Source organism: Saccostrea echinata, unplaced genomic scaffold, assembly GCF_033153115.1.
Source record: "Saccostrea echinata isolate AGI-Se365-2 ecotype Australia unplaced genomic scaffold, CSIRO_AGI_Sech_v1 ptg000054l, whole genome shotgun sequence".
NCBI classification, from domain to species: domain Eukaryota; kingdom Metazoa; phylum Mollusca; class Bivalvia; order Ostreida; family Ostreidae; genus Saccostrea; species Saccostrea echinata.
Genome location: NW_026889803.1, coordinates 43,071,164 through 43,085,562, shown reverse-complemented (window position 1 = coordinate 43,085,562; position 14,399 = coordinate 43,071,164). Strand labels below are relative to the sequence as shown.

General features: G+C 34.9%; 2 protein-coding genes across 2 annotated transcripts; both read left to right on the top strand.

The window, feature by feature from the left end:
- The first annotated feature begins 1,361 nt into the window (after nt 1–1,361).
- LOC133204578 (GPI mannosyltransferase 1-like) lies at nt 1,362–8,272 on the top strand. Its single transcript, XM_061340331.1, has 5 exons — nt 1,362–1,520; nt 3,888–4,417; nt 4,619–4,877; nt 6,396–6,497; nt 7,736–8,272. Exons 1-5 carry the CDS (start codon nt 1,362–1,364, stop codon nt 7,904–7,906), a joined length of 1,221 nt encoding a protein of 406 aa, XP_061196315.1. The 3' UTR covers nt 7,907–8,272.
- Nucleotides 8,273–11,445: 3,173 nt separating this feature from the next.
- LOC133205280 (small ribosomal subunit protein uS17m-like) lies at nt 11,446–13,430 on the top strand. The gene is made up of 2 exons (XM_061341053.1): nt 11,446–11,698; nt 11,980–13,430. Exons 1-2 carry the CDS (start codon nt 11,486–11,488, stop codon nt 12,352–12,354), a joined length of 588 nt encoding a protein of 195 aa, XP_061197037.1. The 5' UTR covers nt 11,446–11,485; the 3' UTR covers nt 12,355–13,430.
- Nucleotides 13,431–14,399: the final 969 nt, after the last annotated feature.

Sequence of the window (14,399 nt, the reverse complement as noted above, 5' to 3'; positions counted from 1 at the left end):
GATTGCACATGTGAAGTATGAAAGCCCAAGCACCAACTGTTCAAACGTTATGTTCAAGGTTAAAGTTTTTCAAAAGTAGGTCAAACTCCAAGGTCAAAGGGTCAAAGTTGCTGATATTTAAAGGAAGGTCTTGTCACAAGGATTACATGTGTGAAGTACGAAAGCCCTAGCACCAACTGTTTAAAAGTTATGGCCAAGGTTAAAGATTTCCAAAAGTACGTCAAACTCCAAGGTCAAGGTCAATGGGCTATAATTGTTGGTATTCAAAGGAAGGTCTTGTCACGAGAAATACACATGTGAAGCATGAAAGCCCTGGCAAAAACTGTTCTAAAGTTATGGCCAAGATTAAAGTATTTCCAAAAGTGGGTCAAACTCCAATGTCAAAGGGTCAAAGTTCTTGGTATTCAAAGAAAGGTATTGTCACAAGAATTACACATGTGAAGTATGAAAGCCCTAGCTCCAACCGTTCAAAAGTTATGGCCAAGCTTAAAGTTTTCCAAAAGTAGGTCAAACTCCAAGGTCAAGGTCAAAGTTGTTGGTATCCAAAGAAAGGCCTTGTCACAAGGATTACACATGTGAAGTATGAAAGCCCCAGCACCAATTGTTCAAAAGTTATGGCCAATGTTAAAAGTTGGTTTAAGTTTTGCAAAACTGGGTCAAACTCCAAGGTCAAGGTCAAAAGGTCAAATATGATGGTACCCAAAGAAAGGTCTTGTCACAAGGTATATACATGTGAAATATGAAAGCCATACCTCCAACCAATCAAATCTTATGGGCAATGTTAAAGTTTTTGTGGACAAAAAGATAAACAGACAAACATACAAACAGACAGACGGACGGACAGGGCAAAAACTATATACCCCCCGAATCTTCGATTACGGGGGCATAAAAAAACACGGATAAGGCCATCTTTAAAATAATGTGTGTTTGCCCTCTCCCGACTTAGAGTAAAAATATTGGGTCGTTAGGTAGGCATCGTTGCAAAACCACGGCCAAATTTTCCGATCCTCTCCAATTCTGGAGATAGCTATATGCGGACACTGGACCGTGGCTCGAAGGTGGGGAATATTTTTCTCCTACCAAATTTCAAAATACATATTGACAGGATTTATCCAAATCCAGGAATAAAAAGAAAAAGAAACTATCGTTTCCTGGAGGTTAAAAAAAGTTTTGAGTCGCACCATTTTTAGGCAGTCGGTCAGGAGAGGGCAAATAAACATTTTTTTAAAGATGGCCTAAAAAGGTTATTCAATAATATAATCCGGATTTTTTCGTATTGGTCGGTCAGATTTCACAAAAATAAAAATACAGTACAACTTCCTCCATGCTACTTTCAATTTCAATTTGTCGTTACAATCAGCATGATTCCGAGATGGGATATAAGACTAGCGCTAGGTCTAGGGCTTTTCATAAGATTGACAATGATTTTATATGGAGAATGGCAGGATAGGACTTCAATTGTGAAGTATACAGACGTGGATTATATTGTATTTACCGATGCCGCCGAATACATGACCCAGGTAAAACACTGGGTAACACTAAGTGCATGTTGAGCTGTGTTCAAAGACAACAACTTGTAGGCCTATAGTTCATAGGCACTGCCTATGGTACAGTTAATTAAATTCACTGCCTCGCTTTCTTTCCTGTACGGGTAATGGAGCAAAATTGCATGGGCAACAACATGGGGGGGGGGGGAGGGGGGTTTCTAACTACTCCAGACTCTCTTGGCTTTTCATTGATATTCTTCATACCGTTGAACAGGATCGCTTCATACTTGCCAGGCACAATTTCTACATTGAAATACATTCACAATTTAAGTCTTTCTATCTCTCGATACTACTCGTCTTCAAATATTGAGTATTCTGAGTAGGGTGCGCAGCTGGTTAAAAGATAAAAAAAAAAGTAGAGGAAAGTAAATTTCAAGGAAATAGTATTATGTTATTAGTGAAGATAAAAGTTTAGAAAAACAGTATTCACAATTACAAGAAATAAAAGCACTTTTGTATAATTAAGGCCTGGGGTGATTCAGTTTGCCCACCTCCAGTTTGAAATGTTCAACATCTGGAAGTGAGACAACACTGCCCGGCAATCTGTTCCACTGGACTATCGTAAGTGGGAAAAAAGAGTATTTATAAACATTTTTTGTAGTTTGTATCTGTCGAAAGGTAAGGGAGTGAGATGAGATGAACGAGTAGTCCTACTGGGGATAACGAATTGAACTGAGGGGATGGCTACCAGACCATGTATGATCTTGTACATAAGTACAAGCCTTGCATTCGCCCTCCTTTGTTGTAAACTTTGCCAACCTAGGGTGTGTAGCATATATGAGACACTTGATGTCCTGCTATAATCTGACATCACCCACCTTGCAGCTCTGCACTGTACTGCCTCAATTTGGTTAATATGTGTAACCAAATAAGGATCCCAAACGCTGGCAGCATACTCAAGCTGTGGATGTACCATGGCCTTGTATGCTGCTGACTGAAGCTGCTGGTTCCTGGTTGGTATGTTTCTATGTAGAAAGCCAAGGGAGCTGTTGGCTTTGTTTGTAACCCGGCTGATGTGCTTACTCCAATTCAGGACATCCGATATATCGACACCCAGATACCGAGCTGATCAGGTACTCTCTAATGCCTGACTATGAAGTATGTAGTTGGTACGAATGGGGTATCTGGATGTCGTTACATGGATAACCTGACACTTACTTGGATTAAATTCCATATCCCACAAGGTCTCCCAGTGCTCTAGTTGCTTAAGGTCCTCTTGGAGCATTGGCTGACAACCCTGTCTGTCCATAGTGATATAGATGAAGTGTCATCTGCAAAGAGTCTAACCTGGGACTTCACATGCTCCGGCAAATCATTAATATAGGCGAGAAAAAGGATGGGACCAAGGACTGAGCCCTGAGGGACCCCAGATGTAACGGGGATGGATGCAGAAAACTCGCCGTCTACCACTACTCTCTGGGAATGGTTACTGAGGAACCCCTTGATCCATGCTAGGTCTTGGCCTTGAACACCAAACTGATGTAGTTTGAAAAGTAGTTTGTTGTGTAAGACTTTGTCAAAAGCTTTACTGAAATCTAGCAAATTCACACTTTACTTAAATTAAATTAAGAACTGCTGATTTCCAACTTAATTGCGATTTTATTTTTAATATTCTTCATATCACCAAAAAGATTTTTTCGCTTCCAACTTCTCTGGCAAATTTGCTATATTTATTAAGTTAATTCCCGCATACAAAATATATCAACAATGCTAATGTAGGATAATGTCATCTGTCTAAAAGTAGTAAAATCTAGTACTAAGTTATACAGTTATAAATGCAGAACCCAAAAATGGATACCAATTCATCAAACTGCTCAATTTCTGTTTAAGGTCAAGATCTAGTAAATGAGATTTAAACTGTCTTTTTGGAGCTAGATCCATCCTGATGTTATAATTGATTTAAACTTACTTTTTCCTGTACTTACAGCAATAATAGAATTATGTAGAAAATAAAGCATTTTCGTAGAATTCAATTTGAAATCATGTCAAATGTAACCCCGATAATATTCAATTTAATAACATTTTAAAGAAGTGAAGAGGATATGAAAAACTGTCTTCTGAGAGACTGTAGGCATTATTGATAGATTTCCTTTGTCAGAAATAAAAAAAACTCCCATACTTATACCTTGAAAATGGCATTTTATAATACATGTATATTTTTTTTGTTGAATTTACAAATTATGTCCTGATACACCTGATTTTACCAAGCTATACTTACAAAGCATCATTAAAGGAATTTGTTTCTCAAATTTGAGAAATCTGCAGGCACCTTTCATTACTAGATCTTGACCTTAATATTTTCTGCAATTTTTGTTGAAATATTAATTCTACATTTTTCAGGGTTCTTCACCATACAACAGGTCTACATATCGCTACACTCCCATCTTGGCATGGATGCTTCAGCCCAACATAACTATCTCACCATTATTTGGAAAGCTGTTGTTTGTAATGTTTGATGTCCTGTGTGGCTATTTAATCTATGCCCTGTTGATGTCAGAAAACACAGGTCACAGTCGCTCCCTTTTCTGTGCTTCCATCTGGCTCTTCAATCCAATATCTATCGCTGTGTCCAGCAGAGGAAATGCAGAATCCATTATGTCATTTATTGTGTTGTTAACATTAAAACTATTCCAGCAAAATGAAATAGTTCTAGGGGCTGCCAGTTATGCACTCTCCGTCCATGTTAAAATATATCCACTGACTTACTGTTTAGCATTGTATTTATACTACAGCAGAGAGAGCCAGGATTCTCAACAGAGTTCAGTAATGTTCAGGTTACAGAAGATGTTGTGGCCTACAAAGGAGAACATTGTCTTAGTTTTGATATCCACAGTTACCTTTCTTCTGTTGACAGGACTGTGCTATCAAAAGTATGTACATACTTCCAATTCAAATTTCACATATTAATCCTTGTAATTCTTATATTTGAAATAATTGTTGAACCAAATGAATGAATTGAATTATAATTTAGAATAGAAAACCTTAAGTACAATGCATGTTGTTGGAAAAAGAAAAAAAAATACTGTGACTTAATTCTGTATGATATGTACACAAGTTTTTACTGTCACTAGATATGGCTGGGATTTTCTTCATGAAACATATCTCTACCACATCACACGTCGAGACCTCCGACACAATTTTTCTGTGTATTTCTACATGCTTTACCTGACATCCGATTCCCCGTACTCCAGAGCCGTAGGACTGGCAGCATTCCTTCCTCAGCTTATTCTGTTTGCTTTGTGCTCATTCAAATTTTACAGGGATCCACCTATGAGTTTCTTTCTAAATACATTCATTTTTGTGACATTCAACAAAGTTTGTACCTCTCAGGTGAGTTTTTCATATTTTAGAGCAATTTCACTGTAACTATTATTCCTAGGACCTTGCATTGTGGATGGCTCATATAGGGATTAGTCTCACTCTGTCCATCTGTCTATCCTATGTGATTAAGTTTATGTCCGAGTACCTCTCCATTCCTTAAAAGTATTAAATGGAGCCAAGGATGTGAAGGGGCTGAGGTCCTTTGGTTTTAATATATTAACATATTAAAGTTATTTAAAATCTTCCTTCCACATTGTTTTCAGTAGCTTGATGTGGAGAGTTCCAGATTTCAAAACAGAGGGTACCACAATGGGCTGTCATAGTTTTACATAGGAATACATATGAAAAAAAAAACCTTTAAAAATATTTCCAAGGTCAGCAAAGCCATGGTTAGTCATATTTATATGGAAGCATCCTCAGGTAGTATAGATTCAAGTTTGTTTAAATCACAACTCCAGGGGTAGGATGGGGCCACAATGGGCAGTCATTGTTTAACATAGGAATATATAAACCTTGAAAAGTCTTCTTCCCAAGAAATTATGTTTGTACCAGCCAAAATATTTTCTTCTTCCCAAGAACAGCAAAGCCATGGTTAGTCATATTTATATGGAAACATCCTCAGGTAGTATAGATTTAAGTTTATTTAAATCATGACTTCAGGGATATGGTTGGGTCACAATATGTAATCAAAGTTTTACATAGGAATATATGGGGGGATATCTGCTGATGAAGTACAGCAAGGCCATTAGTGACTCAAGTGAGCATTGCGGCCCATGGGCCTCTTGTATTCTTATTACATGTAGTAGCAAGTTCTTCTTACACTACTGAGATGAAATCTTTTCTGAGTATAAAAAGTTCTCTCCCATTACATTCCTTTGTAAGTCCCTTTTACCCTTGTTCTTAAAGTTCATCAAAATCAAGGCTCTCTGAAATGTTCACCATTTCAATGTACTAAGTTGAAATTTAATTTCATGTGGAGAATTAGCACACACACATTGAAAATTCTTCAGCTTATCTGTCCCTTCTATGGAACAGCATTGCATTTGTCCAAAATACATATTGTTATACCTATAAAACTTGGTTCCTATAAGAATCTATGCTAAAAATAGTCTAACATTTCCAATGTTTTACTGAGCGGTCATAAAAAAATCTATGTTTGACTGCCAAGTGAGATATTGGACCTATCAATGAGATATTGGACCACTTATGCCACACTGTGGGTGGGATCAGCTAAAACTTATTTGCATTCATTGGTGACAGAATTGGCCGAATTTTACTGCAGTGCAGGTAAAGGAAATTTACATCATAGAATCCAGCACAAAATACTTTTATGTCAACAAAAGGTATAACAAACCATTTATTGACTGTGTTCTTGGGGAAAATGCATATTGTCGACCCCTCGAACCAATGGCCTCAGGCAAACAGTTTGATTCTTTGGTCCAACAAAATGTATGTCACCCTCGAACCCAGTCAATAAATTTATAGAATTACATTCCTCCTGAATAAGAATCTGATCTTGTATTGCAGTACTTTTTATGGTACCTATGTCTGCTGCCCCTGGTTTTGCCCAGTTTGACCATGTCCATAAGGAAAGGAATTTCACTGATTGTACTCTGGCTTCTCGGACAGGTAAGCTATCATGTCCACTTTAAACCGTTAAATCATTAATTGTTACACCACTTACAAATAAAGACTTGGGTATATATATATATACAGGAATTAGTGCATGGACATATACAGTGTAATTACATGTAGTAGAAGATCATACATATTTAACTTGCCTATGATAAACAGATGGTTCAACTCTTAATAAGTTAAAATGTTCATGATACTGGGTTGACTGTCAAGAGTCTTGTTTCATAAAATGTTTTAAAGGAGTATTCTACATAGTAGTGTGGTCCCTTTTTACACCCTTGGTTTACCGGTTAATTGTAAGCATACAGTATATTATTTGTTTTCATTGTGTATAACGAAGTATTTCTAATTAAAGCATTGTGTATTTATGATGAAAAATTAAACGTAACAAAAAATACAAGCCAATTTTTTAAACCAATCGCACTAAAAAATGCCGGAACATTTCCCCTCGATCAGACTACGGTTTCTCTATTACATGGAAATGGGCGGAGACATTTAGATTAGATTCTATAAAAAGAATATCTTGATATGATATTGTTCTTTCAAAGACGAATTATATGTTCAAGATTCACAATCAAATTCAAATACAATTCTCTATTTACAAATCTTTGACAATAAAAGCTATAACAAGATGAACCAAACAAGTTCATGCTGACAGATATAAAACTGAGTACGTTTCAACTGAGAGCTAGCACGTTTACTGGGGACAATTACCCATAACGATACAAATCCACGTGGCTTGTTATGATTCTAACAGGTCATAAAGAGGTTTTAAATCGCATGTAAATGAAGTCAGCAAAGAGATTCAAAATCACAATACTTTTAATTCGAAAACATAGAGCACAAGCTTGTTTAACAAAGATATTTTAACTCAACATTTACACATATAATATACACATTATATTTCAAACTCGATTCTGAACAAACCTGTGCTTGGTGTTTACGAAAGCTTTGAAGTGTGTACGTGTGACTGATTTCTTTTGATATTCATGAAAATCAAAGGACCCTATCTTCAACACACAACTTCGTATGCTGCCTATATCTATTGTTTGACATTTTTGGATGATGATTCAAATAATAAAGATATTAGTGAATAATAAAATTTAATTTTTAAATCTTTTAATAAATGTTCGAAATTTGACGAGTAACCGGGGACCACAGATAAGCCTTATTGAGACTTGTTCTTTGTAAGATGAATACTATGTATGTTAATGTGTTATTTGATTTTTCAGGGCATGTGGTTGTTGCCAGCCTACTTATTGGAGTTTGAGGGAATGAACACATTTCTTTTTGTTTGGTTTGCGGGTATCTTGTTCTTTCTCATAAACATATTAGTGATAGCAGCCATAATTGACAGTTATAAGTATACACCATGGGGACAAGATGTCAAAAAACTAGATTAAATGTTACAGCATCTAAATAGACTTTGAACAAATAGAATTTGCCACTTGGTGGTTCAGCTTACTGTATACAGGGTTATTTTTGCCCTTCAAACAATTTTGCTCCATTTCAAAGTCATGGTTCTGTTTAAGAAATTATACTGTTTTCTTTGAATTCACTCCATCTTAAATTCGCCCATTTGTGTAGGGCGAAAGGGCAAGAATAAAACGGACGCAAAAATTTCCCCTTATACAGTATATCAATAACAGTCCAACTGTTTCATCATGTGTGATGCTCAGTATGTTGGTGATATTCAAATCATTTTTCACTGTAATACTTATCCACTGACTAAATTATTTTTTCATTACTAAAAATAAATCTAAAATGTTTGTTCTTTGTTGTTGTTTTTTATTTATGTAAATATTTGTCCTTCTTTTGTTATAAAATCATTTGTTTTGATGTGTCACTACTCACTAGAAGATGGTACATGAAATTGGAGATGTATTATTTGAATACTACATCTATTTCTGCAATACAGGTGTACATTGATTAAAAATTTATTAAGTAACTATGGATTTCTTCATCTTTAAGTTAAAGAGGGAGTTTGGGGGAGCTTATATATACCCTTGGCGTTGGTGTCGGCATCCCAGATTAAAGTTTTTGGAGCAGATTTTTCTTCAAGTACTTCTGTGCCCTTTAATTATCAATCAGAGGTGCATGGAGGATGCCTCTAGTGTGTTTCATTGTACCAGTCAAGGTTTCAGATGCTGCATTTTCAGCTCAAGAATGACCAGGTTAGAGTTTTTGGAGCAGGTTAAAGTTTTTTGAGCAGATCTCATTTCCAAGTAATTATAAGTCCTATGTTGACCAAACTTGCATGGATGATACATCTAAGGATGCACACTACTGGACTTGCTTCGGATGCTGGATCTGACCTACCTTTTCTGGATGAGTGACCAGGTTAAAGTTTTTAGAGCAGATCTCATTTCCAAGTAACTATAAGTCCTATGTTGACCAAACTTGCAAGGATTATACATCTAAGGATGCACACTACTGGATTTGCTTCAGATGCTGGATCTGACCTACATTTTCCAAATGAGTGACCAGGTTAAAGTTTTTGGAGCAGATTTCATTTCCAAGTAACTCTATGTCCTAAAGGATGACTGCACTTAAGGAAATGCGGAATTTGCGACAAAATAAACTTTCAAAACAAGCATTTTTCTTTTCCTTGCAAGAATGGTCAACATCCAATCTACAACTTTATGTAATTACGTTTAATAAAAGTGTGTATTTACGAAGTTCGAAGCTGTTTTCAAAGGCAGGGGTCATCACAATTTCTTGAATCTCCGTTCGATAATGAGGACGCCCACTTATTTACTGACTTTATACATAGTCAGCGCATGTTTGTCTATTTTTCTACGTTTAACAGTAGTTGTATATTTGCATAAATAATAATGTGTCAAAAGGAGATTAATAGACAAACATGCGCTCATGGTTAAAAAGAGAAAAAACTGCTTCTTCTTACATTCGCTCTCTGTGTTGTAACCAAGGATTGTGACATGTTGAATATTATAATTCACCACGTGATTTCTTACCTCAGGTAACTTTGTGAATACTAAATTCCGTCACGTGACTTGTAAGGAAGCATGTGATGTGCTAACTAGGACATTGTGTTCGAACACGTTAAGTCATCTGGCATTGATATAAATTTGCTTTAATTACATTGATGTGCTCATATTGTTAATTTCGTTTTGAAACCTTTGTCAGAAGTGTATTTGTGCTATACAGAATGGAGAGGGAGATTGGAAAGAGTGATCACGTTCGCTTTTCAAAACATGTCATTGTTATTTATGTAGTCTAATTTTAGAGCCATTCTTACAATATTAGCTCCACCTCTCATGCATATCTAATGTTCAATCAAGGGCAGGTAAGTGTAAATTCACTATATTTGGAAAGCAGTAAGGACAAAGAACATTGAATCATTTTATTGTATCACAGTCTAAAATCATTTTAAGATTTAAATGTGGTTCCAAATTGACAGTATTCTTTCATAAACATACAAAAGTGAGATAAGGTTTAGATATAAAAGCAACAGAAGCAACCGAAAAGGACCCAAAAACAGGCGTTAAGTGCAGTCATCCTTTGCATGGATGATGCATCAAGGGACGAGCACTTTCAAATTTGCTTCGGATGCTGGATTTGACCTACATTTTCTGGATGAGTTACTAATTAAAAGTTTTTAGATAAGTCCATTCCCAAGTAACTGCGTGCCCTATCAGACCAAAATTGCACAAATGTTGCATCTAGGAATGCACATTACTAGATTATTAGTTAAGTGTTGGATTTTGCCTTACTTAAAGACAACATTAGTTGAAGTGAGATCTGTAATCTCTGATTACCTATGTTTGTCTCCTGCTTTCACAAAAGTGCGGGGATATTAAAACTTGTTCATGTCACAGAAACTTGAACCTTGGTCATAACAGCTTTAACATCTTAAGAAACGGGGCTTTCATACTTTACTGGTGCATAACCTGTAACAAAGCATTTTTGTCCTCATGACCTGACCTTGACCTTTAACTTTGATATTCTTTATAAAAATTTTAACTTTGTTCATAGCTTTTGTACCTGAAGAGATAGGGCTGTCAATATTTTACATGTGCATAACAGGAACAACAACTCTGGATAGAGAATGTGTATGTGGGAGCGTAGCAGGAACAACAACTCTGGAGGGGGAGTGTAGCAGAAACAACAACTCTGGATAGAGAATATGTCTGTGATGTACATACAATGTATGATACAGGAAATACCTTTAGCTTTGTCTATAGAAAAATATAAATTCACATTTAAATTCATTATTTAGAAGCAGGGTTTTCTGTGATGTACATACAATGCATGGCACAGGAAATACCTTTAGCTTTGTCTTTAGAAAAATATAAATTCTCATTTAAATTCATTATTCAGAAGCAGGGCTTAATTTCAAAAGATTAAAAACAGGTACACTGTACTTCTGGTAAAATAGAAGATACCTTGTGGAAGTGATTTTAATCAAAAATGTCATTGAATTTTTCTCAATTAAATATTTTGGCTGGTACAAACATAATTTCAGCCAGGTAAAAAGAACAGTGCATGCAAATGGTCAATTTTGCCTACATTGAGCTATAAACTTGTAACTTGTGGATTGTATCCTATCTTTTATCATACCACTGTTTACAGTCAGTAAATAAAAATCGATTTTCACTGCAAAAAAAAAAAATGTAACAGATGAATTGTTTTATTTGTCAAAACATGCATATTTTTCTTTATATTTGCTCATTTCCTTTGATTCAAATTTTATTTTGCAAACCCATGAATTTTCTGTTTAGCTTTTCAAAAATAATTTATTTTGTTGCAAATAATCAAGTAATAATAATTTTTTATTATCTGTTTCTTTTGCTTTTTATTTGTTTGGTTGTTTGCTTTAAATTTAATTTTTTTTTTTGACATTCTCCATTCTCTATACAATCACGTTACGGAAACATTAGTGTTTGAGCCGACACATTTTGTATTTTATTGTTATATTTAATCTTCCGATGTTGCATTAGAAAAAAAATTATCGTGTGAAAATGCCTTTGAGGGTAAATTTTGCCAAAGAAAAACTAAGATGTTACAAAAAACTGCCTAAGAGTATATTGAAACAACAGGGTGCTGAAATTAGAGTACCAGAGAGGCCAACAAAGCCGATTTATGCGGGAACAGTCATGAAAAGAAGTGTAGGGGCTCCCGAAACTTTGAAAGTGCGGGTTTTAAGGATGAGGCTCGATAATTACATAACAAAAGTAAATATATATACCTTGTATTTTGCGTAAAATATCTGAAATAGAGTAGATTAAGAATCATGAATAGCTTAAAGGAATCACAAGAACCATGCTACTTAGACCGAATTTTCTCTGATGTAGGGAATTTGAATCTAATCGGCTAATTATTCATTGAAATATAGAAAAAACAAAATGCTTTTTTCCCAAAATATCTTTTTGGTTACTGCTAAACATTCATTTACATTCAATATTGAACACTAGAACAATTTATTAATTTTTCTGTCAATTCCTCTTTCTTTCAGTATTATTACACTAGATATGATTATTGGGTGCTTGAAAAGGATTTAAAGGCCAAAATAGGAGATCTTGTTCTCATTCGTCTAATGAATGAACCATATACACCACGTGTGAAGTTTGAAATTTACAAGTACTTGCACCAGCTTGGTGAAATGATCTGCCCTGTAACTGGACGTGGAGTTAGAGGATTAGAGTATGTTGACCCAACACGAACTGACCACATTGGAAATTTTCCAGAAAAGTGGCAAGACAATGTAATGCACAATACAATGATTCAACAGATGCGGTTGTTGGAGCTTGGGCGAGAGTTAGAAGATAAGAAAAGTCAGGAAAGGACTTTTGAAGAGGGTGACAATTTTGATGGAGAAACAGAATTATAGTACCTACTGCCTTGTAAATAAAAAAATAATAATTAAAAAAAAAACAAAAAACATGCTGTGTGTTTATCATTTACTAAAAATTGAAACAGTACATAGAATTTGATTTACCTAAGTTCACCAAAATTATTGGCTTTGAGCAAGCAGATGCTAAAATTTACCATTTATTTTATAAGAAACATGCTATATGGTAGCCTGTTATGTAATGATCCATATATTTACATTATAAATGCTTCCATTTTTATTTTTTTACCATTTGTTACATAAAAAGTGGACTAGTACAACCTTTTGATTATGCACTTCAATTATTTCTGACGTTAACTTTGATTGTAAGAATTGTTATACCCCTACAAATGTGTATAAGATATGAGAAATCTCCATATCTGTGCATCCCACTTTGTTTCAAGTCTATAACTTTTTAAAGGAGAGACATTAGAAGCTTATACTTGACAGAAAGCCTCTTTCTAATCAACCCCGACTCGAGGACATTTGGACAAGTGTGAAATTCTTTTTAAGCCACAAATCTGTAATGTAGATTGTATATGCTCATACTTGACATGAAGGTTTCTTCTGACCTAACAGTGTCACAGGTACTCGAGGACAGAACCCACCCAACCCCCACATAGACCCCTGGGGAGAAGGGTCCTGTCCTCAAGTACACGTGATTAGTGTGTCCAGCTGTTGAGAAAAGATTCACAAGAATCTCATGTGTAAAATTATTGTCTGTGCCAAATTTTTTTAAAATCAGGTTGCTTATGACTGATGACTTGACCATTTTGAAAAGCACAAATTGAAAAATCATGTATATGTTGTAAATATTGTAGAAATTCGTGTTTGAAATCGAGAAAGTTTTTACTTTATAATCAGATGAAGTGTCAAATCCTTCAACCAATTACACATGCATGGTGTTCTATAAAGCCTGATAATGTGGCAAGGCAAATTTCATGAAAAATATTTCGCAGTTATGTTAAGGCTGTCCGAATGCTTAATTAATATGCATAAGAAACATACTATTTAATTTTAAGCTATGTTTTGATTTCAATTTGTAATCTATGTATACATGCACAGTTAAGTTGTAAAGAGAGATGAATAAAGTATTATAAAAAAGCATTTTTGTGATGTCACATGACTGTGTTGATCACGTGACGGACACTTATAAATTTTCTTAAATGTTGCACAAAATTGCATCGGCACAAGTGAAAAAACCAAATTATGGTGAACGGCTTGTTACATGAATCAAATAAACTTATCCTTGTGTATATATAAAGTGCTGGGGGCAAGTCTGAATTTTATTTCTTAAGAAAATATTTCACGAGAAATTAAACTTACCCACATACAAGGGGGCATTTTCCACTCTTCATTGCAATTTATGCAACATGGGATGAATTACAAACAATGCCCCAGCAAAATTCAATTAGAGGACATATTTCTCTAGTAGATTCACACAGAATATCTGCAAATTATCCTTATTATTCATTTGTGCCAGTCTAATTTATACACGATTTATAAATTCTGACTGTCTATGGACCTATAAGGGGGAGCATTTGTAATTGTTTGAATACCTACATGTTAGACAAGAAAAAGGAATAATGATATTATATTGTAAATACATGTATTCACCATCATAACAACATACTGAAGCTTAAAACAACAATCCAGACACATGAATTAAACATCAACATAAAAATTTTTTACATGTCATGTGAAAGGAATATAAAAGTTATGACACTTTCCCAGTCATGTTTGCAGTGACTTGACATCATCATGATGTCATATCTAGGTAGTTCAGAGAAGTTACTACTGCGAGTACACTACCTTATCCTAGCCGCATTTCCTGCTCGTTTTGATTAAGATATCTCTAGGTTTTTTTTAAACAAATTCTGTTGTTTAACCGATTCTAGAATTTTCATTTAAATGATATTGATTTTAAGAAGCCTACCTGAAAATCAAAATTTATATTGGGATGAAATGATTGAAAGGTCAAATACAATGTAGTACAAAATGAAAATGTTATTCAAAATTGCATCACCAAACTACTGTTATCTCCT